General features: G+C 37.1%; 1 protein-coding gene across 5 annotated transcripts in view; it reads right to left on the bottom strand.

Moving 5' to 3' along the window:
• MRTFB (myocardin related transcription factor B) overlaps positions 1 to 25,501 on the bottom strand; it is a 201,152-nt gene that overhangs the window by 119,695 nt on the left and 55,956 nt on the right. For all 5 annotated transcript variants that reach the window (XM_060031768.1, XM_060031773.1, XM_060031769.1 and 2 more), the window contains one exon: positions 10,601 to 10,817. In XM_060031768.1, coding sequence (XP_059887751.1) covers positions 10,601 to 10,754 — 154 coding nt within the window. In that variant the 5' untranslated portion in view covers positions 10,755 to 10,817. The remainder of the gene's footprint in view (positions 1 to 10,600; positions 10,818 to 25,501) is intronic.

Genomic DNA, 25,501 nt, shown 5'->3' with positions numbered 1-25,501 from the left:
TTCAGACTGGGATAACCATGAGGCTATACAGCATTTAAGGCGAACTATAAACCAAATAACCCTAATTACCCATTTCCTTAAGTTGTCCAGCCTTCAAATCTCTTGGGTTCTGCCCTTCTCATTTATTTTTAACATTATATTCTTTTTTTAAAGAAATGTATAATAATATACAAAATATTTTGAGAATTCAGATTAATTGAAAATCAATTTATAGATCTGCTCCCCCCACCCCATGACCTTAAAGCATCATATGAACAACTGTCATCACAGCAAGATATCACAGAATATTCTACAACACTAGATCCGTTTCTGTTTTCACACATTCCAAAGGTCACTGTGAAACAAGTCATCATATACATGTACATATTTTAATATGTATATTTGTTTTTTAAAAGGTCGTTTCTGATTTTAATGAATTTGTTAAATAATGGGGTTCATAAATGGAAGAATTTTAGTTTAGAGATGTGATTAGGGCATAGATTTCCTGGAATCAAAATGAAAAAGAAAAAAATTTAAAAGACGACTCAGAGCAAGAAGTCTCTTTAAACATAACAAATAACAGTTTTATTACTTCAAAATACCAAAAGTCTTCTGTATAGTACTTATCATATACATCAGATGCCTTAGAAGAGTCTCAGCAACCATATCTACTATCTTAATCTCTTCAGAACAAGTACATAAAGAGAAAAATCTATAAATCAGTCCTTGATGACAGAGGGTTTGTTTAGGGGTTTACCAAATGGAATGACCCTGCTGGAATTCCTTCAAGCGGCCTGTGAAAATGTCAGAACAGAGTCTGTTTTGGAGGTCATAGTCCCTAGAGAGCTCTGAGTTTTGGCCTGTTTGTCTTTTCACATGCTTTAATATTTGAAAATCATTCCTTGTAGACACTGACTGATGCCCAGGGAATGCTAGGATTGTGGGAACTGGCAGTACCAACAAGAGAGACAAACTTCATGGGAAATCCGTGCCTACTACATTTGCCCTCTCAGCTCCCATAGGGTAAGTGCTCTTCAAATGTTATGTAGGTCCATGGCGAGACATTAAAAAACTGCATGTCATTTTGACGTTTTTAAAAAGAAATACTTGTGGAAATGGGGGCAAAAATTACTGGGACTACTGAAAGAAACATTAAGGTATAAAACACCACGATGGAACCCTGAAAAACTATATTCGCTAAGTATTAATTTAAATATTGAATTCTCAAAATATATATAACAAATAATTATAAAGTGCTAATTATATGCCCACATTGTTCTAAATACTTATATGAACTCATTTAATCCTCACAACAATCCCCATGAAGCAGGTACTGTATGATCCGCATTTTGCAGAGGAGGAAACTGAGGCAAAGAGAGGACGACTAATTTGTCTAAGTTCACATAACTAGTAATAGTAGAGCCAGATGGGACGGCTCCAGAGTTGGTGCCCTTAACCACTGTGCATACTTAACCACTGCCTATTTCATGGTATTTTATATTTTACATCAAGCATGCAGTGCTGGGTGCCCATGGCACGTACTGAGTACTTTACGCTGTGTCGTGTACATGTAGTTACCATCAGTGCTTTATTTCACTTAAGCCTCCCAATAACCTAGGAGGTACATCCAGCATGACCCCTATTTACAGATGACAGACACAGGCTTGTGTGGCCTCACACCACACGTCTAGTGCCACGGAGCAGGTTCTAGGCTTGTCTCTGCACTCACTTTCTTTACAGTTAGGTTCTTCTTCCTCCCAGTTATCTGGGAGAACCATCTCTAAATTAATTTTCTTTACTTGAGAGAATTACTTTCAAAGATCTATGCATGCAACAATTTTATGAGAATATCTTACATTTTGAACTGCCAACACTGTACTAGAGGTATAAGATCTAAGAATTAGTTAGGGTAAGAGACACAATGATCATTCAATAAATGTTTTCTAATAATAAAAAGTAAACCCATTTCCACGCTTGATATACTGATTTCTTTTAAAACTTTGGGAAAGCTGAGTATTCTGATATGGTAAACTTTTCTTTTATATAGTACATGATGGCTGTCTGATCAAGAACTCTAATCGATACATTTCTTAACTTCTATGTCGGGAACAGCGATTGTCAAAGAGCATCTCCTATTTTGTAGCTATGAATCCAAAATCTGCAGAGAGTGCTGACAAATTCTAACATCTGTCAGTTTTAAAACTTAACCTACAAGAACCAAAGGCAAGTTGTGAATCAGACTTTTTGCTTTTCTTGTTCTATCTTTACTAAACATAGAGGTCACACATCAAAAATTTAAGTTGGTGAAACAGATACCCAACTATTAGCATTTTCTTAAACAACATAAACAACCAGAAAAGGACATGAATAATTTGGGATTAAAAAAAAAAGTTACAATAGTGTCTTTTAACTGAGTCTGATCCTGTTATAAAAATGGTAACACATACCTGCCAACCCTTGAAAACCAGGAACAGAAGATACTGCGTATTCTAAGTTAGACATATTTTTTTGAGGATAACACAAACTGAGTCAATTTCTTTTCACTTTTAAATATGGGGGGAAGTCTGACTAACTGAGAGAGCTGGCATGTATGTTTACTAATACATCTGTGAGGAACGTATTAAACAGCGACATTAATTCATATCTATGGAAAATTCCATCCGTTAACTGAGATGGAAGTTATCTTCCATTCTTTCTGTTTCTGCTGCCCAATGAACAGTACAAGGCAAAAGTGATAATGAGCTAGCTCTAAGAACACATGATGTAATGAGAAAGGGCAGCCAGAGAAAGACACATGGGCTGAAAGCTACCATACGGATATTACAATGGGCATAACCGTGACACAGAGAGCTCGAGACTTACCCATGCTCACAGACTGAGTCAGCAGAGGAGACTGGAGTCCTGACTCCCAAAAGACTATACTTCCTGTTAATAATAGTGAGGGCAGCAGGTGAGGGTAGCCAGCAGTATGGATTAATTTAAAGGGGTTAGAAAAACATTGGGTATGATATTTGCTAATTAGTTTGGGCGATGATTAACTATAAACCAAAGAGAAAATTCCAGTTCATTTGTAACTCCAACATATCTGTCCTTCTGCTTTCTGTCACAATAGTACTTTACCACTGATGTCTTAAAATAACAAAGAAAAAATCATGGGTCACTTTTTTTTTCAATACACTCTGTGTATTTATCAGGTTTTTTTAGAGTTATGGCAGAGAGCAGGTGTCCCTTATCAACCCTTTCTCTTCCTTTGTAGCTAGAAGAGGTCACTGTGGTTGGGTTAGAGGCAGACGTAAGAAGAGCCCTGACTTAATTTTACAAAGTCTCCCGAACCAGCACAAGGTCTGATTATAAACTAACTATTCAATTCCAAATAGCCTTGAAGGGCCTAAGTAGCTAAGGGGTTACAGTTGAGTAATATTTACTAACTAAGCATTTATACCACATATGCTATTTTAAAAAATTGCTGAGGAACAGGAAAGACTGTTTCTTAATAAATTAGTTTCAGTTTATTCACTGGTCCAGTGCCAAATATACATCACATGGTGGTCTCTAGTTTTATGAAAATCACATCAATCTATACCAAAAAAAAGTATTTCTATGACTCTAGTAACTCTCAGAAAGTCTTGTAAAAATTTTAGGTAAACATTTTTGTAAGTTTAAGATGATGAGGTCTCATGCTGGATTAAACTGCTAATTACTATTATGTTCTAAACCTTACTTTAAGTAAATGTTAATTGCTGACGCTCCACGGGCATTTTTGCAAGAGTACACAATTTAAAGACTGGATGAATAACTCAAAATGAGGCTTCAAGGGTGCTCTAACTGGGGCCTATGGTCTTGCTGATGCACTTCTGAAACTGTTATAAGCTTCACACACCCCCTCAGCAAAAGCTAAAGCACTCCTAAGTTAGTGTTCTGACACTGCCGGCTGCAAACGCGAGCGGCTGTGAGTTCATGTCCAGCCCCCGCCTTCCCTCTGTCCACATACACACTGCCTGGGTGTGTCCAGCAATGCACTGAGTAAATGAAATTCTCAGTAACAGCAAAACTATCGAAATAAGAAACCGATAGTAGAAAAAAGAAGGTGGACAGGGTTACAGGTGCTTATTTACACTGTGGAACAAAACATGCTATTTAATAGGAGACTTTATAGAGACCACTGTGAAAGAGAGTACCTCACCCTTAAGCTACTTACATGGCTTCCTTTTCATTTTGAAGGGTTCAAGAAGCTGTCACAACAAAAAGTATGAGAGTTGGCACAACTAATCAAGAAATCCATTTGCAGCTGCCAGGAAATTCATAGCTAACTTTGAACTTTTAATTGTGTTTAGTATAAGTCCTAAAGCCTAATTTAAAAAATGTATTAGAAACTAAGGAAAATTAGTCAAGGAGTATATATTTCTCTTCTCAGTCTAAGCACTCCTCAGTAACTCCTGAGAGCAGGAAAAGAAACTGTCTAAATGTATCAGAATGTTTATTAGTATCCTTGAGAATTATTTTAAATATTCAAGAACCTAAATACATTGATAATAAAGCCAATGACAAGGCAACTTTACAGAGAAGTATTCATTTCTATTACGTTCAGTTACAGAAAGGGAAAGCAAGAATCCCACAGTTCCACATCTTGGCTATTTAGCATCTATTTATTTCCTTCCCATTTATGACACTATGAGAATTTCATGTCTGGCTGTTTGCTCCAGAGAAAAATAGAACTATCCTCTCTTTCCCTCACCAACCTCTATTAGTCCATATTAGCTCGTGCACACTCTAAGGAACAGGGTTTACTCAAGACAAATGCTCAACACCTTTGTGCCATTCCCAACACCTGGACTGACAGTTAGTCTAACAGGTTAATGAGGAGCGGGTAAATGTTTTCAAAGTAAAACCCCAAAAAAAGACCAGCTGCAAACACATACAATTTATTTTCTATGGTACAAGGCGAGCAGTTTCCTTCGGCTGGGCTCCATGGCTAGGCAAAGTTCATCTGACTGTTTGCCGATATATTAATACCTGTACTGAATCCAATGAGCCACCTTGATTCCCTTGTGTGCAACAAACTTTGGAATACATTATTTTCTCTCTAGTAAGTGGTCACCTGGAACAGAACAAGAGAAGTCTAAAACTGTTCAGTGACCCATTTAACAGATGGAAAATCTTTAAAAAAGTTTTCAAGATGGGACTATAAGCTCAAAAACCTAACAAGTGCTGTAACCAATGATATCGAAGTTTAAAATATGAATAACAAGTCTCTCCTCTTTATGGAGGCCTAAAACACACTGACTATTTCACAATACATATAGCTTCAAAAAGCCTGCTAATACAGGAAGAGAAAGGTGGCAGATACTCATTTTCCACCTACATGATACTACTAACAGCTAGCCTGTGGTATGTCCGTGGCCATGTTAACATGACTGAGCCTCATCTTCAGAGATGTGCAAAAAAGTATTAAAATACCGAACTGTTTCATAAAGAGAGAATCTATGTCAACTTATTGGCTTACTCTGTGATAATGCTGGCAATGACCTAAAAGCTTAAGTTCGCCAACCAGCATACTTAATTATCAGTCTTGCAAATGACCTCATGAATGAAAAGTTTCTTCCTCATGGTCTCATCTAAGTATGGGCAGAAAGAGCTGTAACTCTTTCAGGTATGTTGTTTCCATCTACTTTGCCTTTCCCTGCTTTTATAAAGTTATATTCACCTTATAGCACCTGAGCTTTTCCTTTTTAAACAATAAAAGGACTAACTCTCCCTTTGACGGATTTCCCTTTTATTCCCGGTGTTAATAATGAAAACGTTAACGTTGAAGCATGAAAATGGATCTGTTACGTGCATAAAATGTCAAAACAAAGCTCAATTTTCCTGTGTATGCATTGTTTTAGTAAAGGTACATTATTTAGTAAAAGTACACCCACTTTCCTTTATGAAGGACTATCTTGTTGGGAAGAGTCCATTGCCTAAATGGTTGCCTTACTATTGAGGTGCCACTAACTATAGAAATATTTTGGCCATGTTCAGGGGTAAAAGGAAAGCCCTAGCTTATCTTTACTAAACATCTTTCATACTTACTCCAGTAGTGGGAATATTCTGTCACTCCACTACCACTGCCAATAGAAGTATTAACCAAAAATAAGGGAAGATCCTAGAATTGTTACTGTACTTAAATATCAACTTCATTTTCCTTGTAAAGTTTAATTATAAACTATTTGGTGACATAATCCTTTTATACACCAATCCCAAATTGAAATATCTTCATTTCCTTCCCCAAAGAAAGTAATTCTGATAAGTGAAATTCAAAGGCTTAGCAACAACAATAAAACACAATCACCAAGAAACTATGTTCAATTATTTCATAATATCTAAACAGTACTTTGTGTTAATTTTGAGGCTAACATCTACTTTTTGTACATGATACGATTTAAACATGGCATTAAGAAGACCTGAAAAGATGAAGAATAAACATTAAAAAATCACTAAGGTAAGAAAGTTATGGTTCTTCCATCTATAGATAGCTTGATGTGGTTCTTTCTACTCCACTCACATTCCTGTATCAAAAACCTAGATTTCTGATAGCTGTACAATTCCATTTACTCCTTCGAATGTATACACAAATTAGGCTAACATATCATAAGCCTGAAATTAAAGTGGAATATGCCTGAATATAAGGTAAGGCTTTTAACTTCCTGAAGTCACTAATTAGAAAAGAGGAGACTGTCTCATATTTGAGTCCTCACACAGTATCTCGTATCATGAGATGCTCTTGCATTTACTTAATATTGAACAAAAAGGTACTTGCGGAAAACGCATTAGCTTAAAAATCAACCTCACTCGAAGCTAGGTTTAGGATGTTTATAGAAACGTCTTAAGAGAAACAAGGGGGGAAAAAAAAGAAGAAAAGAACCAACACATTAATTATTCCCAGATAGTAACCTTAAAATTTAAAGTGTTGGATATTGTTACAAAGAAGACTTTGAAACACTGCGTTTAAAAAAGTAGTCAAGAGGGCAGATAGCAGAAGCAAGAAGAACTACAATTCTGCAGGCTGTGGAAGGAAAACCACTTCACAGAAATACAGACAAAATGAAAAGGCAGAGGACTTTGCACCAGATGAAGGAACAAGATAAAACCCCAGAAAAACAACTAAATGAAGTGGAGATAGAAAACCTTCCAGAAAAAGAATTCAGAATAATGATAGTGAAGATGATCCAGGACCTTGGAAATAGAACAGAGGCAAAGATCGAGAAGATGCAAGAAATGTTTAACAAAGACCTAGAAGAATTAAAGAACAAACACCTAGAAGAATTAAAGAACAAACAGAGATGAACAATACAATAAGTGAAATGAAAAATACACTAGAAGGAATCAATAACAGAATAACTGAGGCAGAAGAATGGATAAGTGACCTAGAAGACAGAATGGTGGAATTCACGGCTGCAGAACAGAATAAAGAAAAAAGAATGAAAAGAAATGAAGAGCCTAAGAGACCTCTGGGACAACATTAAATGCAACAACATTTGCATTATAGGGGTCCCAGAAGGAGAAGAGAGAGAGAAAGGACCCAAGAAAATATTTGAAGAGATCAGAGTTGAAAACTTCCCTAACATGGGAAAGGAAATAGCCACCCAAGTCCAGGAAGCACAGAGAGTCCCAGGCAGGGTAAACCCAAGGAGAAACACACTGAGATACATAGTAATCAAATTGACAAAAATTAAAGACAAAGAAAAATTATTGAAAGCAACAAGGGAAAAACGACAAATAACATAAAAGGGAACTCCCATAAGGTTAACAGTATAGGATTTCCTTAAAAAACTAAAAATAGGGCTTCCCTGGTGGCGCAGTGGTTGAGAGTCCGCCTGCCGATGCAGGGGACACGGGTTCGTGCCCTGGTCTGGGAAGATCCCACATGCCGTGGAGCGGCTAGGCCCGTGAGCCATGGCCGCTGAGCCTGCGCATCCAGAGCCTGTGCACTGCAATGGGAGAGGCCATAACAGTGAGAGGCCCACGTATCGCAAAAATACCCAAAAACTAAAAATAGAATTACCATATGACTCAGCAATCCTACTACTGGGCATATACCCAGAGAAAACCATAATTCAAAAAGACACATGCACCCCAATGTTCATTGCAGCACTATTTACAATAACCAGGTCATGGAAGCAACCTAAATGCCCATCGACAGATGAATGGATAAAGAAGATGTGGTACATATATACAATGGAATATTACTCAGCCATAAAAAGGAACGAAATTGGGTCATTTGTAGAGACGTGGAAGGATCTAGAGACCATCATACAGAGTGAAGCAAGTCAGAAAGAGAAAAATAAATATATATTAACGCATATATATGGAACCTAGAAAAACGGTACAGATGAACCGGTTTGCAGGTCAGAAATAGAGACACAGATGTAGAGAACAAACGTATGGACACCGAGGGGGGAAGTGGAGGGGGGATGGTGGTCAAAAAAAATTAAACTAAAAAAGTAGTCATATACTGTTCTCTCAGAAAGCACACAAGTAAGAGTAGTTAATTCTGGAGAAGTAACTGGGTAGCTGAGGGACAAGACTGGGAGGGTGACCTACTTTTCACTGTGTACCCATTTGTACCCCCTACATTTCAAGCCAGATAAGTGTATTACCTATTCAAAAAAAAAAAAAGTGATTAAATTCTATAACAGAAATTATAGCCTCATAAAATGTTACGACCAATCACAAATCAAACATGAGTGATGATGACTACCACACTGTAAGACACACAAAAAACCAAAAACAGCCCCACTGTTTTGTGAATGGTACTTGTGGTTTAGACATAAAATCTTCAGTGTCAGATCGTGCATGCATCTAAAAACTGCTGTAACTTAAACAAGAGAGACAGAAATGAAGATACGCCCTGGCTTTTAGTGCTAGCTGGATGATGCAGAGGTTTTCTACTGATGATAAAAACACCACACAGATACACAGGCAGAGTCTGGGCAAGATAATTTTATGAAATATGAGTGTGGATAAAGCAATCCTTTTATTTTATTGCACTGCTTCATAATATGTGGTTTTAATTACATACATGTAACTAAATTAATAAATTCTAACTTTTACCATTCATCTACCTCCCTCTAAAAGTTTATAAGGGGAGGACTACCTCGTATTTGGGCTTACCTTATGTTCAGGCATACATATTCAAAAGAACATTCTTGCAAGAGAATGTGGCAAGCTATATCAAGTAAAACTACCACAAAGCATAAGCTTTCCCCTTACACGTCCCTCCTCTGCTACGTAGGACCATTTTCTTGAGCAACTGTATATTACTGCAACTTTATACCAGTTCAACTCTTATTTTGGTCTTTTTTTTTTTTTTGAGGGAAATAATTTGAATATCATACTGGTCCAAGTATACTGTGTAAATTTGACCAATTTAGTCATGTTTCAGTTAATGTGGTTATACTCTCTCAGCCACTGCCTAAGATAAAGCTAGGCTCCTAACTGATGGAAGGTTCTAAAGCCATCACCAGCCAAACACAGCCTCCTGAAGGCTTTGACAGCTCTGAGCAAGATGTTGCTTTATACCACTCGCACTGGACAAGGGTTGTGCCCAAAACAAGCATCAGACACAAGTATCAGATATCTTGTTGGAAGGGAGAACAAGTACACCCCAAAGACATGCACTGAAGAACTGAGAATAGCAGCATAAGTCTTCAATCCATTTCCCTGAATAAGATAAGGCCATTATTTGAAAAGGATCAGGAAACACTTAGAACCCAGAAGATAAGTAACAAGATACGTAAGGAAGTGCTCTACAGGGAAAGTTTTATTTCTTCTGGCTTTTAAAACTGAAATTAAAAAAACACATTTGGGATTGTAAGACTCATCAGAACTGTGGAAAGCATGGCAAATCCAGTTGAAATTCTTAATTCTTTCCCTGTAATATGTATGCTTGGTGTGCTTGTAAATTTTAATACTTTGTTAGTTTTTATGTTTTAAGTATTAAAAATAGACGTATATCATCTATCTCTACTCATTTTTGTTAAAAACTGACAGTACTGTTTTCTGGAGACTCTGGGATGCTTCTGATTAATCAGGAGAATTTCCTGAATAGATAACAAATGAATAGAAGATATTCATTTTGTATACAAGTATGAGCCAGCTGAAGACTGAGAATATGGCCACATCCTATACTCATTAATACAAAAAATACTCAGACAAGAAATTCTTGCTTTCTTAGTGATCATTAAGATAGCTCAAATTTTGCCAATTCTGAAATTAAGGTGCAACACATTGGAGACGGGGAACATGGCAAAAGAATCTAGTCAAATCCACCATCTATTTTCCCTGGAGTCAACATAGGAAGCTGCTTTCCAGTACCATGCTAGCATGAAATCTTCTGCTTGTGCTAAAATGGTTGAACCTAAAGCTTATTTCCAAAGATAACTTTGCTACTTATTGGGGAAATAATGGAAGAACTGGATAGAAAGTGAAACTCTGCCTGTTCCTCAAAACCAGCCAGCACCCCCTGAGGTTCTCTCCTTCGTGACAGGCTGCCCAATGGAACGGACCAAAAAGTTACTACCAAAGAGGGATACGTTTAGCTCACAAAGAGGTAAGCTCCCACCACACACGCTGAACTCACCATTTTTCCTTTCGTTCAGAGGGGGCAGGTGCTGACTGGACTGCAAGGAGAGTTCCTGGAATTCGTGGGCAACGGCTTCACTTTGAGGACTTGGAGCAAGATGGGCTAAAGGTCCCAACTCATCCTCGGTGTCCACTGCCCCTGTGTGATCCATTGTGTCCCAGCCACCGGCAGCAGAGGGTACGAGACGCCTCTTAACTGTGGCCTGTTGAAGAGACTGTCAAAATAAAGAATGTGTAAATAGATGGTACTTTTATTTTTCTCTTATCTGCACTAAAGTATTAAAATGGGAACCCTGGGTTCTAGTTCAGTTTCACTGCTATGTGGCAACTGCCATTCGTTTACCCTCTCTGCATTCAGGTTCCTTGTCTAACACACAGGAATATACCTCCCATCTAAAAAAGTGCTTACTAGATAGATAAAAGTTGAAAGGTATTTTGTATAACTTTTTATACTATGGATCAAAGAAAGTTATAGTTATCGGTGTCATTACTTCATGATTTTAATGCATCCTAAAATGAGATAAAAGTCAACTAATGCTGATGAAAATAAAAAAGCAGTCTGGTTTGAAAAATCTATCTCAACTCCTACAGATCAAACAACTTTACATGAAGTCAACATTCCCAGCAACCAGCAATGTTTCAGATAATGAACCCTCTGTCAGCCTCGGTCTCAGAGTGAGAACAGAGAACAAAACTTTCAGCCAACCCACAATGGACATACAGTTCACAACAAAGAGACAAAACTTCATTTTAAGCCACTGAGATTTGGGCTTGTTTACTATCACAGCACAGCCTGGCCCATTCTGACTGATACAGAAATTAGTAACAGAAGTACCAAAGACACAATAAAACCCTAAATATGTGACATTGGCTTATGTGGGGATGAGCAGTGGGCAATAAGAAAACTGTTATGGAAAGCTGAAAGCTAAAAGGATGGTGGTCCGTATTATGCAACGGCAAAGCATCTGATAGGCTACCTGCTTAGCAGCATCCCACATCACAGTGTGTTCATCCATTCACCTATTGATGGATATTTGAGTTGTTTTCAGCTTTTGACTATTACATATAAATATGCTATGAACATTCTTGTATGAGTATTTATAGGTATGCATGCTTCCACTTCTCTTGGGTAAATACCTAGGAGGGAAGTGATTGGATTGTTTGGCAGCTGCATGCATAAATTTTAAAGAAACTAACAAACTATCCTCTAAAATGGCTGTGCCCTTGTGCTTTCCTACCAGCAGTGAATGAGAATTCTACTTGTTCTACATCCTTGCCAACATTTGATTATGGTCAATTTTTAAATTTTTAGTTATTTTAATGGGTGTGTAGTGATATCTCATGGTTTTACGTATGTATGTATGTATGTATTTATTTATTTTGGGCGGCATTGGGTCCTCGTTGCTGCGCACAGGCTTTCTCTAGTTGCGGCGAGCGGGGGCTACTCCTCGTTGCAGTGCGCCAGCCTCTCATCGCAGTGGCTTCTCTTTATTGCAGAGCATGGGGTCTAGGCGCACGGGCTTCAGTAGTTATGGCATGCAGGCTCAGTAGTTGTGGCACACGGGCTTAGCTGCTCTGCAGCATGTGGGATGTTCCTGGACCAGGGCTCGAACCCGTGTCCCCTGCATTGGCAGGCGGATTCCTAACCACTGCGCCACCAGGGAAGTCCCGATATCTCGTGGTTTTAATTTGCATTTCCCTAACGATGTTGAGTTTTTTTTTTTTTTTGGAGCATGTTTTAATGTGCTTATTTGCCATTTGTATATCTTCTTCGGTTAATATCTGATCAAATATTTTGTTGATTTTTTTAAATAGGTGGTTTATTTTCTTATTATTGTTGAGAGTTCCTTACATATTCTGGACAGAAGTTCTTTATCAGATGTGTGATTTGTAAACATAGGCGTACCTTGTTTTATTGTGCTTCACTTTATTGCACTTCGCAGATACTGCATTTTTTAAAAATTGAAGGTTGAGGCAACCCTGCATTGTTCAAGGCTATCAGCACCATTTTTCCAATAGCATACACTCATTTCTTGGCTCTGCATAATTCTTGAAACATTTCAAACTTTTTCATCATTATTAAATTTGTTATGGTGACCTATGATCAGTGATCTTTGATGTTACTGTTGTAACTGTTTGGGGGTGCCATAAACCACGCCCATATAAGATAACCAACTTCATTGATAAATGTTGCGTGTTCTGACTGCTCCACCAACCGGCCATTGCCTGTCTCCTCCTTCTCCTTGGGCCTCCCTATTCCCTAGGACAGAACAATATTGAAATTAGGCGGATTAATAACCTTACGATGGCTCCTAACCCTACAAGTGAAAGGAAGAGTCACACGTCTCTCACTTCAAATCAAAAGCTAGATATGATCAAGCTTAGTGAGGAAGGCCGAAAGCCGAGACAGGCTGAAAGTGAGGCCTTTTAGCCAAAGTTAGCTTAGTTGAGAAAGCAAAGGAAGAGCTCTTGAAGGAAATTAAAAATGCTACTCCAGTGAGCGCATGAATGATAAGAAAGCAAAACAGCCTTATTGCTGATACGGAAAAAGTTTTAGTGGTCTGGATAGAAGATCAAACCAGTCACAACATTTCTTTAAGCCAGAGCAAGGCCCTAACTCTCTTCAATTCTATGAAGGCTATGAGAGGTAAGGAGGCTGCAGAAGAAAAGTTTGATGCTAGCAGAGGTTGGTTCATGAGATTTACGGAAAGAAACCGTCTCCACAACATAAAAGTGCAAGGTGAAGCAGCAAGTGCTGATGTAGAAGCTGTAGCAAGTTATCCAGAAGATCTAGCTCAGATAATTAATGAAGGTGGCTACAATGAATAACAGATTTTCAGTGTAGACAAAACAGCCTTATATTGGGAGGATACTTTCATAGCTAGAGACTTTCATAGCCAGAGAGAATAAGTCAAACTCCTGGCTTCAAAGCTTCAAAGGACAGGCTGACTCTCTTGTTAGGGACTAATGCAGCTGGTGACGTTAAGTTGAAGCCAGTGCTCATTCACTACTCTGAAAATCCTAGGGCCCTTAAGAATGATGCTAAATCTACTCTGCCTGTGCCCTGTAAATGGAACAAAACGGCCTAGATGATAGTAATCTATTTACAACACGGTTTATTGAATATTTTAAGCCCACTGTTGAGACCTACTGCTGAGAAAAAGATTCCTTTCAAAATATTACTGCTCATTGACAGGGGACCTGGGTCACCTCAGAGCTCTCATGGAGATTTACAATAAGATTCATGTTGTTTTCATGCCTGCTAACACAACATCCATTCTGCAGCCCATGGATCAAGAAGTAATTTCAACTTTCAAGTCTTACTATTTAAGAAATAACATGTTGTAAGTCTATAGCTGCCATACATAGTGATTCTTTCAATGGATCTGGACAAAAAGTAAATCGAAAACCTCCTGGAAAGGATTCACCATTATAGATGCCATTAAGAACATTTGCGATTCATGAGAAGAAGTCAAAGTATCAACATTAAGAGGAATGTGGAAGAAGTTGATTCCAACACTCTTAGATGACTTTGAGGGGTTCAAGACTTCAGCAGAAGAAGTAACTGCAGATGTGGTGCAAAGAGCAAGAGAACTAGAATTGGAAGTGGAGCCTGAAGATGTGACTGAATTGCTGCAATCTCATGATAAAGGAGTTGCTTCTTTTGAATGGTTTCTTGAGATGGAATTTAATCCTGGTGACGATGCTGTGAAAATTGTTGAAATGACAACAAAATATTTACTTTATTTACATAAACTTAATTGGTAAAGCAGTGGCAGGATTTGAGAGGACTGAATCCAATTTTGAAAGTTTTCCTGAGTAAAATGTTATCAAACAGCAATGCGTGCTATAGAGAAATTGTTCATGAAAGGAAGAGTAATTTGGTGCAGCAAACCTCATTGTTGTCTTATTTTAAGAAATTGCCACAGCCACCCCTATCCTGATCAGTCAGCAGCCATGAACACTGAGGCAAGACCCTCCACCAGCAAAAAGATTACAACTCACTGAAGACTCAGATGATGGTTAGCAATTTTTAGCAGTATTTTTAATTAAGATACATAAATAGTTTTTTAGGCATAATGCTATTGCACACGTAATGGACTACAGTATGGTGTACTTTTATTGCCCTGGGAAACCCCAAAATTTGTGTGACTCACTTTATTGTGAAATTTGCTTTACTGCAGTGGTCTGGAACCAAACCTGCAATTATCTTTGAGGTATGCCTGGACTTTCGCCCGGTCTATGGCTTACCTTTTTGTGCTCTTAATAGTGTTTTGTAAAGAGCAGATGTTTTTAATTTGAGGAAGTCCAATTTATCAATTTTTTTCTTTTATGGATCATGCTTTTAGTGTTGTAGCTAAGAAATCTTTGATTAACCCAAGGTCACAGAGATGATCTCCTATGGGTTTTTTTTAGATATTTTATAGTTTAATATTTTACATTTAAGTCTATGATCCACTCTGAGTTAATTTTTGTATCTGCTGCGAGATACTAATCAAAGTTTTCTGTTTTTTGCATAAAAAAACTGATTGTTCCAGCACCATTTGTTGAAAAGGTTATCTTTTCTCCACTAATTTGTCTTTGCACCTCTTTTGCAAGCCAGCTGACCATGTATATGTGGATCTATTTATTGACTCTTTATATAGTTCCCAGAAAGAACCACAAAGGAGGAGACTCTAAATTCTGTGTATAAACTCTGCTCAAGTCTCTGGCTGACCCCTAAACTATGCACATGCAGGACAGGTTCCCAACTCCTTTTACTAAAGCAAAAATAACAGAACTGAGATCTCAGCTGCTGCTCACCATTGGAAAGACAGAGTTTGCAAAGGTGAGTTCAGCAAAGTTAACTGCCTGCTAAAATAAAATAATACTCTAAGAGGGAAACTTACAGAGTCCAGAATCTCCACAACTGCCCATTCAGAATTCCATATCCAACAAAAATACCCTTTAATAATGAAGGCAAAATTGTCACCAGCAGACACACACTAGAAGAAATGCTAAAAGAATTTCTTCAGGCTGAAGGAAAGTAATGCCACATATTACTTGGGTCTCAGTAATAAAAAGCATCAGAAATGGTAAACATATAGATAAATACCAAAGACTAGTTCTTCCTCTTGATTTCTTTAACATTACCATTCCAAGTAAAAATTATAGCACCGTGTTATGGGGTTTATAATGTATGTAGATGTAATATATATGACAATTATAGCATAAAGGATGGGGGAGGGGTAACCGTATTACTACATTCTTATAAATACTTCTATACATTATAAGGAAGTTGTACCATTTTAACTTGAAGTAGACTGAGAAATTAAGATTGTACGTTGTAATTCCTAGAACAACCATTTAAAAAAAGACATAGTTTTAGCTAAAAAGCCAATAGGGGTATTAAAAAGGAATTCTAAAAATACTCATTCAACTTAAAAAGAAGGAATAGAGAAACAAAAAAGAGATGGGACAAACAAAAGGAAATAGTAAAATAGTAGACCTAAATCCAACCTTATCAATAATGATATTAAATGTAAATGGACTAAACATTATGATTAAAAGAAAGATTGACAGAATGGATTTTTCAAAGTCTAAAAATGTATGTCTATAAGTGACATGCTTTAAATATGAAGACGTAAAGAGATAGAAAAAGACAGGTCACACAACAAGATGCCCAGCAAGGCTGGAATGACTACATTAACATCAATCAAAGTAGACCTCAAAGGATGTGTTAGGTAGGTGAATTTGCATGTAAAATGACTTATTTTGCTATGAAATATTAAAATATGACTCCTAGATTTTTTCAAAATTACGAATTTTCATTTCAAATTATTTATTCATATAAAATAAAATCTGTTAATAACAAATTAATTCTAAGATACAATACCATAATGCCATTTTAATGGCAAGATGTACAAACTGTGAACATTAGTGCTAATGATTTGGAAGATCCTTTAGGCATACAATTTAAAAATATTTTCATGCACTATTATCTGCACTTCATATCGAAGAATTTTTTTCAACCTATTATTCCTTGACATTATGCTCACCTCAAACTCCCACACATCCCTCCAAATTAAGAACATTATAAGCTAAGAAAATCTTTACAAAATGTTGCAAAAGAAAAAGTGTTCAAAATTTTTAACTTAATATTCATGAACTTTTTTTTTTTTTGCGGTACGCAGGCCTCTCACTGTTGTGGCCTCTCCCGTTGCGGAGCACAGGCTCCGGACGCGCAGGCTCAGCGGCCATGGCTCACGGGCCTACCCGCTCCGCGGCATGTGGGATCTTCCCGGACCGGGGAACAAACCTGTGTCCCCTGCATCGGCAGGCGGACTCTCAACCACTGCGCCACCAGGGAAGCCCTCATGAACATTTTTAACGGAGTACATACACTCTTTCTATTCTGAAATTCTACTACCAAATTTGCAAGCTGTCATCTAATATCTACTTAAATGCTTGATAATTTTGTTTTGAAATTGAAACTCAACATCAAACATAAAGAAACACTTTCTGTCCAACAGTCTCTAATTGAGATGTTAAAGAAATGGCATTAGAATGAATTCTTTCATTGGGTCATAATCTAGTTATGAAAGTAAAGCAATCATTCAGCTTTAATAATACAAACTGTGATAAAATATTAATTTGTCTAGAACTGATAGAATGAATGACTATGGAGTTAATATGTGACACGTCCCAATAATATAACTTCATTCCAAAATGAAACTAATCCAACATTTATCCAATGCTAGGTCAAAGCACAGTACAACACTAGTATAAGATCAACCTGGGATATGGCCTCTGCTCTCAAAAAACAAATCACTTCATTGTCAGATACTACACCAGAGACAGAGAAAATAACACAGGAAAAAACAAGAGGCATCACACTTTCATTTGTCCATCTATTGATTCACTCGTATCTTTTTTTCTCAGTGGAGTCAAGATAACTGACTTATATATAACTGACATATACATATAATGATCTTATATATTATTTTTTTTTTGCGGTACGCGGGCCTCTCACTGCTGTGGGCTCTCCCGTTGCGGAGCACAGGCTCCAGACGCGCAGGCTCAGCGGCCATGGCTCACGGGCCCAGCCGCTCCGCAGCATGTGGGATCTTCCCGGACTGGGGCACGAACCCTTGTCCCCTGCATCGGCAGGCGGACTCTCAACCACTGCGTCACCAGGGAAGCCCCTGATCTTATGCTTAAAAAGATGCTGGGCCAAGGTAGTTCCCAAATCAGTGCTAACGTTTGTTTTGAACCAAGTGAAGTCCAAAGCCAAATCTCTTTCCACTGTACCTTACGGCTCGTAATGACTAATTCGTGTGAAACATTAATAAGTAAAGTAGTATATAATCATTGCTATATAAAAGAAATGCTAAAAAATAAAGGAGTTCAAAGAATATCAATATCAAACTTAAGAAGTTTAATATATAATCAGCCAAATGCAGACAGGCAGAATATCCAAATACACTCAACAAAAAATGTTTTAGCAACAGCAAAACTGTTGTCCCTGCCCTTAAAGCGCCCCTGAATTACAAATATTAGGGAAACACCTGGCTAACAGCCCACAAAAATTTATTTGCATTCAAACAAGATAAAACTTGGATCAAGAAGTTCAAAGACAAAGCTGACCACACACAAAAAGTAATTTCTGCATTAGAAGAGTATTTACTATTAAGTCCCATGATCAAACAAATTGAAAATTTTACATCAAACGCACTTTTGAGAAACAGAATTTTTTGTCATTGGGTTGGGTAAATTAGTGATATCAACCTTAATTGATTATTTTATGCTATCAATTCTCCCTTCAAAGCTCCTGGTGGCAATTTGTTAAACATATAATGTTAGAGCTCAAAATTTATTTATGAATATAAGAACAAAACTGTCAACTGTATATGCAAAGATATTTTCTAAATATTATACAGCTGTTTCTGTATTGTGTTCTAAATAAAATTTCTTAATGGTATCAAGAATTCAGGATCAAGTCTGTTTACATTTTTGTATAAGTAACATTCTCCTCCCAGTTTTATAACTGGGGAAAAAAAAACAATCACAAAGAGGAACACTTCATCCAATTTGTCCATATTCACTCGTAACAATTAGGATGGAACCAGAAAATCAGAGTTCTAAAAGCACATGTTTATACACAAATATTATTTTACTACATACTGTTTTCATTAACTATTATTATTATGAAAAGTATTTTTGTTCCCCTATTTTTTCTAATTTAATTCCTGTTTTGATTACTTGAATGCACTTATATGTTCAAAGACTATGGAAGTTCATAGAATAACAGAACATTTTAGCTGAAAGGTATCTTAGAATCTATGCCTAGTAGGTGCTTCTCAACCCTCCTCACAATATGATAATCATTTGAAGAACTTAAAAAAAAAATTCCTAATGGGTAGGGGTAAAGGAGAGTCTCTCCATAGATTTTGATACAGTTACTTGAAAAGAATGATTCTAATGTGTAGCCAGTGCTGAGAATCATTGACCTAGTGGAACCCCCTTATTTTATAGAGAGGACAAATCATTTGCCCAATGAGTGAGAAGAGAGGTCAGAACCAAATTATTATAGCAAGTGTGAAAACAACACACTATAAGTAGGTACAAAGTGCTGTGGAAACCAAAAGAATTAAATGTCTAATTGTATTTGGGTAAGTTAGGAAAGTCTCCCAGGATGAAAAGGACTTTGCAGACACAGAAGTTTTTCTTATTAGTAAAAGTACAGTGGCATGAACAGCTATCATCCAATAGCAAAACGTCTGATGGGGCCAGTGTAGAAAGAGCATAACATGGAGAAGCAGAAGACAAGGCTGGTGCAGTGAGTTAAAGCACAGTTGTGAAGAAGTGTTAAGAAACAGTGATATGATCAGATTTGTATTTTAGAAAGATCATTCTGGCAGAGGTATGTTACCGATAAAAATCTCATGTTGAATAATCAATGTTGGCAAGGATGTGGAGAAAAGGGAACCCTCCTACACTGTTGGTGGGAGTGTAAATTGGTGCAGCCACTATGGAAAACAGTATGGAGGTTCCTCAAAAAACTAAAAACAGAGCTACCATATGATCCAGCAATCCCACTCCTGGGTATATATCCGAAGAAAACAAAAACACTTATTTGAAAAGATACATGCACCCCAATGTTCATAGCGGCACTATTTACAATAGCCACGGTACGGAAGCAACCTAAGGGTCCATCAACAGACAAATGGATAAAGATGCGGTATATATACACAATGGAATACTACTCAGCCACAAAAAAGAATGAAATAATGCCATTTCCAATAACATGGATAGACCTGGAGGGTATTATGTTTAGTGAAATAAGTCAGACAGAGAAAGACAAATGCTGTATGTTATCACTTATATGTGGAATCTAAAAAATAAAACAAGTGAATACAACAAAACTGAAATAGACTCACAGATACAGGTTACAAGCGGGAAGAAGGAAGAGGGGGAGGGACAAGATAGGGGTAGGGGATTAAAAGGTACAAACTACTCTGTATAAAATAAATTAGAAGGATATATTGTACAGCATAGGGAATATAGCCAATATTTTATAATAACTATAAATGGAGTACAATCTATAAATATTTTGAATCACTTTGTTGTACACCTGAAACTAATATTGTAAACCAACTATACCTCAATAAAAAAGTTAATAAATAAAATATGGTTACTGATTAGTCCAAGCTGTTATTGGGTTGGCTAAAAAGTTCCTTTGGTTTTTAAGTAAAAATAAAAGACACATTTTTCACTTTCACCAAGAACTTTATTGAACAACGTATTCACTGTTTTGTTCCACTACCTTCGGCCATTTTTCAGGCAACTTCGTAAATCCATCTTCCCAAAACTTTTTATCTTTTTGAGCAAAGAACTGTTCCAGGTGCCTTTTACAGTCTTCCAGGGAATTGCAATTTTTTCCATTAAGAGAATTTTGTAAAGACCGAAATAAATGGAAGTCCGAAGGTGCAGTGTCTGGTGAATATGGTGGATGAATCAGAACTTCCCAGCCTAGCTGTAACAGTTTTTGCCTGGTCATCAAAGAAACATGCGGTCTCACATTATCCTGATGGAAGATTATGCGCTTTCTGTTGACTAATTCCAGGCGCTTTTTGTCGAGTGCTGCTTTCAGTTGGTCTAAGTGGGAGCAGTACTTGTTGGAATTAATCGTTTGGTTTTCCGGAAGGAGCTCATAATAGAGGGCTCCCTTCCAACCCCACTGTACACAACATCACCTTCTTTGGACGAAGACCAGCCTTTGGTGTGGTTGGTGGTGGTTCATTTCGCTTGCCCCACGATCTCTTCCGTTCCAAATTGTTGTACAGTATCCACTTTTCATCATCCGTCACAATTTGTTTTAAAAATGGAACGTTTTCATTACGTTTCAGCAGAGAATTGCATGCCGAAATACAGTAAAGGTTTTTTTTGCTTAACTTATGTGGAACCCAAACATCAAAGCTATTCACATAACCAAGCTGGTGCAAATGATTTTCAACGCTTGATTTGGGTATTTTGAGTATGTCGGCTATCTCCCACGTGGTATAACATTGATCGTTCTCAATGACTCAATTTGATCGCTATCAACTTCGACCGTGGAGCATTGTCCAGCAAGAAATCTCCAGTACAAAACTTCACAAACCACTTTTGACACGTTCAATCAGTCACAGTACCTTCTCCATACACTGCACAAATCTTTTTTTTGCGTTTCAGCTGCGTTTTTACCCTTCCTGAAATAATAAAGCATAACATGCCGAAACCGTTGTTTTTCTTCCATCTTCAATATTAAAATGGCTACACAAAAACCAATTTTGTTAAGTTTTTTTAAATGCACGCTGATATGACAGCCGTCACAAACAATCTAACAAAATTGTTTCAAATGAAGTTAAAGACAACTAAGCGCTACTAGAGCCAGGTTAACAGAAAAAGAAACCGAACGAACTTTTTGGCCAACATTTTTAAGAATCTCACTCATGCTGAAAAGCTGACAGACTAAGTTAAGATAGTGGAAATGCAGAAAGGGGAATAAATTCAAAAAATAATTCAGAGACAACATTTCAAGGCTTAATGACTGGCTCAGTTGAAAGGTAAAGGAGAATAAAGAATTGAAGGTGGCTGACCTGGGCAGCTGGAAAAGCTGGCAGGCAGGGATGAGTAGTGGGGAAGATGAGTGTTCACTGTGAGAGACTATAGGCCCTTCAGAGGGAGCTCTGAGAAAGGCTGTGACTGACGGGATAGCTATTTGGTTTGAAGCAAATCACTTAACCTCTCAGGAATCTGGTTTCCTAATTCAAAAAAATGGAAATGACAAATGAAAAGAAGAAAAGGGAAGAATATTTACTACATTTCTATGTATTCAGTTTGGCACTAAGTTTTTTACTCTATGCTTTCCTTACCTTTGCCCTAATGACCTCCCTGTGGGCAGGTATTACTCTCATTTTACAGGTGAGAAAACCAAGGCTTGGAAAGATTAAACAAAAGTGAGAGATTAGCGCAAAAGCCAGGAGTCCCACTTCAGAGCCCGTAGTCCTTCTAAAATAATACATTTATGTGCCAAAGCTCAAATGAGTTGGAGCAAATGACTGGGAGGGACAGATGTTACTGGGGTAGGAGGAAGTGGTGCAGAGGGGAGAGGCAGCTGTGGAAGGCTCCGTGGGCGCGACTCTTCACACACGCACTGGGGACCCACGGCCAGCTCAGTCACACCTCCGTGTAAAGACCCTGTCCATCAGGCAGTTACGACAGTAAGATGAAGAAAACTCTCCTCGAGCAAACACTCAAGGTGCAGCTGGAATTAAACTCCAGATTGGAAGAAGATGAAATCTAAAATTGTAGATGTACTGCACATAAACAGGACACGTTTTTGACATCAGGTTATAATTCTTTCAAATAAACAACTTATAAGCAGGGTTTTTATTTGTAGCGGTTGGATTTTTACATGTAGCCATTAAATACATAGCCGAAATGTACTATAAATATACAGAACACGGACAATACACTACATAGAAGAAGTTATATAACTGCTCTTCTGTGCTTGAAGTGGCTGTTATAGCTCTAAACATGCCAATGTGATGGTTTATTTTTTTTTAACTTGCTTACGGCAGACATGTTTCAAACGAACGTAACATGGAGCAAAATGCATACCTAACACTCTCCACAGTGAGACATTCTGAAGTATTGTAACTAACATTTACATAAAGAATGTTTCTGAAATATTCATTGTAATCCATCTATAAATAAAAATATGAATTAGCAAAAGTTTAAAACACATGTGGCTTTTAAATTACTATCTAAAAAGACACAAAGAACTAGAAAATTTTATTTGTTCCCCAAGTAAAACACCCAAAACCCAAGTCTTTTTAGCTTGAACAACTGCATTTTCCAAGTTTATTCAAAATGAGTGATTCTCAGAGAATAAGCACTGATTGGAGGATTAATTTTAAGCTGAGATGATTTCCATATTTATCAAATACTGGGTTAAAAAACTAGTTTTGTTAAACCATAAATTAGCCTTTGATCTAAATGCTAAGAAGTAAATATTTATAAACAGATTAAACAAATGTTTACTTAACAGATAAAAAATATACTGTACTCCTATTTCTAAGGCAGGGAGAGGAGGTAGAAGGGAAGAGGAGGAAGGGAAGAAGGAAAGAGAAAAACAGAGAAAGAAAGGGGAAGAGAAAGGGCCATTAAAAGAAGGGCAGTCTCTTCTTGCTGTTTTCTAGCTCTTTACACTTCTTGGTATTAGAAATCAGTAAATTTGAATTTAAATTTAAACAAAGATATTAAACAAAGTATTGTAAAATACATGAAGAAAGATGAAGTTTAATTTACTTGTCCAAGCTATCTTGACTAGTTAAGTAGCAGAGCTGGGACTATGAGTCCTCCTCTGTATGAGTCCCCCTAACTTATAATCTATTCTTTGGTTCCTAATTAATCCCAAGAGAAACCCTCTTGTCTGAGGCAACCATGCCAGATAGTAAGTTGGTAAACTGAAAAACTCAGTTAAATAGAGGAGTCATTACAACTGATACACATAAATCTTAAGACATTTTCTTTTAAGTTAGAATGCAGAAATGTCCATGTGTTTGCCAGTATTCCAACACAGGGTCAAGGCCATCTCTTTGCAGATGTGTCAGCTCTCTGGCACAAACCACCACTATCTATGACTCCTAGTTTCCATTTCTTTAAAGTAGAACAAAAATTTAAAAGATTTTGAGCACAGCGTGTGTCTATATTTTTACAATTCTGAACCCAATTTATTTAGTTTCTCGCCCACACCCAATTCAATAGTATTAAGTAACATGGCTTTGTGGTCCCAGAAACTTAACATTTTTGCATTCATAGTTCATCAGTTTACATAATATTTAGTTAAACTGCATAATTATGATTACTACCATTACTGGCATAAACATATTTAGGAATAAACACAGCTGACTTTTGGTTAGTTAGTGAGAGCAGAAATGCATCACCACACTTCAGTGTCACCTCCTCATCACGCCCATTCAGTGTGTCCTGCGACAAAGGGGTTGGAGAAGGCTGGTCATCCCTCAAACCAACCAAGTTTAGGATGGATAAGACAGGTTCCACCCCGAAACATTTTAAAATTGATGTTGATGCCAAGGGCACTTCAAATTGGAAACCTGATCTTTTTAAGTTTTCTGGAGTCTGTTAATACAAATTACTTCATAGATATTATTTCAGTACTGTCTAACTTCATGCAAAATGCGTTAATATTGTACTCTGAGACAACAGTTCAGAGTACATACCAAATAAATGTTAATATTCAGAGTTTTATAACAGTACTCTAGCAGATAGTACAATTATACATAAGTTTCTAATGCCGTTAAATACGAAATAATCTATTCTCAGTGTATCACAGTCCTTTCAAAATACTTGTGAATTCTTCTCTCCATTAAACGCACTTTGGCATACATGACAAAACAGCAATTTCAATCAGCTGTGAAACAACAGTTGTGGGTAAGTGTTTTTTTGTTGTTGTTAATTGAGATATAATTCACATAACATAAAATTCACCATTTTAATGTGTAGAATTCAGTGATTTTTAGTACAGTCACAAGGTATGCAACCATCACTATCTTATTCCAGAACATTTCATCATATCTAAAAGAAATCCCACCCCCATTAGTAGTCACTTGCCAGCCAGGAAGTGACTACCCACCCCCAGCCCTTGCTACCACTCACCTACTTTCTTGTCTCTATGTATTTGCCTATTCTAGACATTTCATTCAAATAGTTTTACTTCCTTTCTAATCTGGATGACTTTTATTTCTTTTCTTGCATTATTTCCCTGGCTAGACACTCTGTACAATGTTGAATAGAAGTGGCAAGAGTGGATATCCTTTCTTGTTTCTAATCCAAGTGGGAAAGCTTTCAGTCTTTCACCATTAGTATGATGCTAGCTGTAGGTGTTTCACAGATGCCCTTTATCAGGCTGGGAAAGTTCTCTTTTATTCCTAATATTTTGGGTGTTTTTATCACAAAAGGGTGTTGGATTTTGTCAAATGCTTTTTCTGTATTCATTGAGATAATTGTGGGTTTCCCGCCTCTTTATTCTGCTATATAGTGTATTACATTAATTGATTTTTAGATGTTAAATCAACTTTGCATTCTTGTGATAAATCCCACTTGACCGTGGTATATAATCCTTTTTATAAGCTGCTGGATTTGGGCTGTTAGTGTTTTGTTGAAGATTTTTACATTATATTTAGAAGGCATATAGTCTAATTTTCTTTTCATGTGCTGTCTTTAACTGGTTTTGGTATCAATGTAATACTGGCCTCAAAGAATGAGTTGAATGTTTTCTTGTCTTCTATTTTTTGGAGGAGTTTACAAAGAATTGGAGTTAATTCTTCTTTAAATTGGTGGAGCCATCTGGTTC

Source organism: Delphinus delphis, chromosome 15, assembly GCF_949987515.2.
Source record: "Delphinus delphis chromosome 15, mDelDel1.2, whole genome shotgun sequence".
Lineage (NCBI taxonomy): Eukaryota > Metazoa > Chordata > Mammalia > Artiodactyla > Delphinidae > Delphinus > Delphinus delphis.
This window is presented reverse-complemented; position numbering and strand designations above follow the sequence as displayed.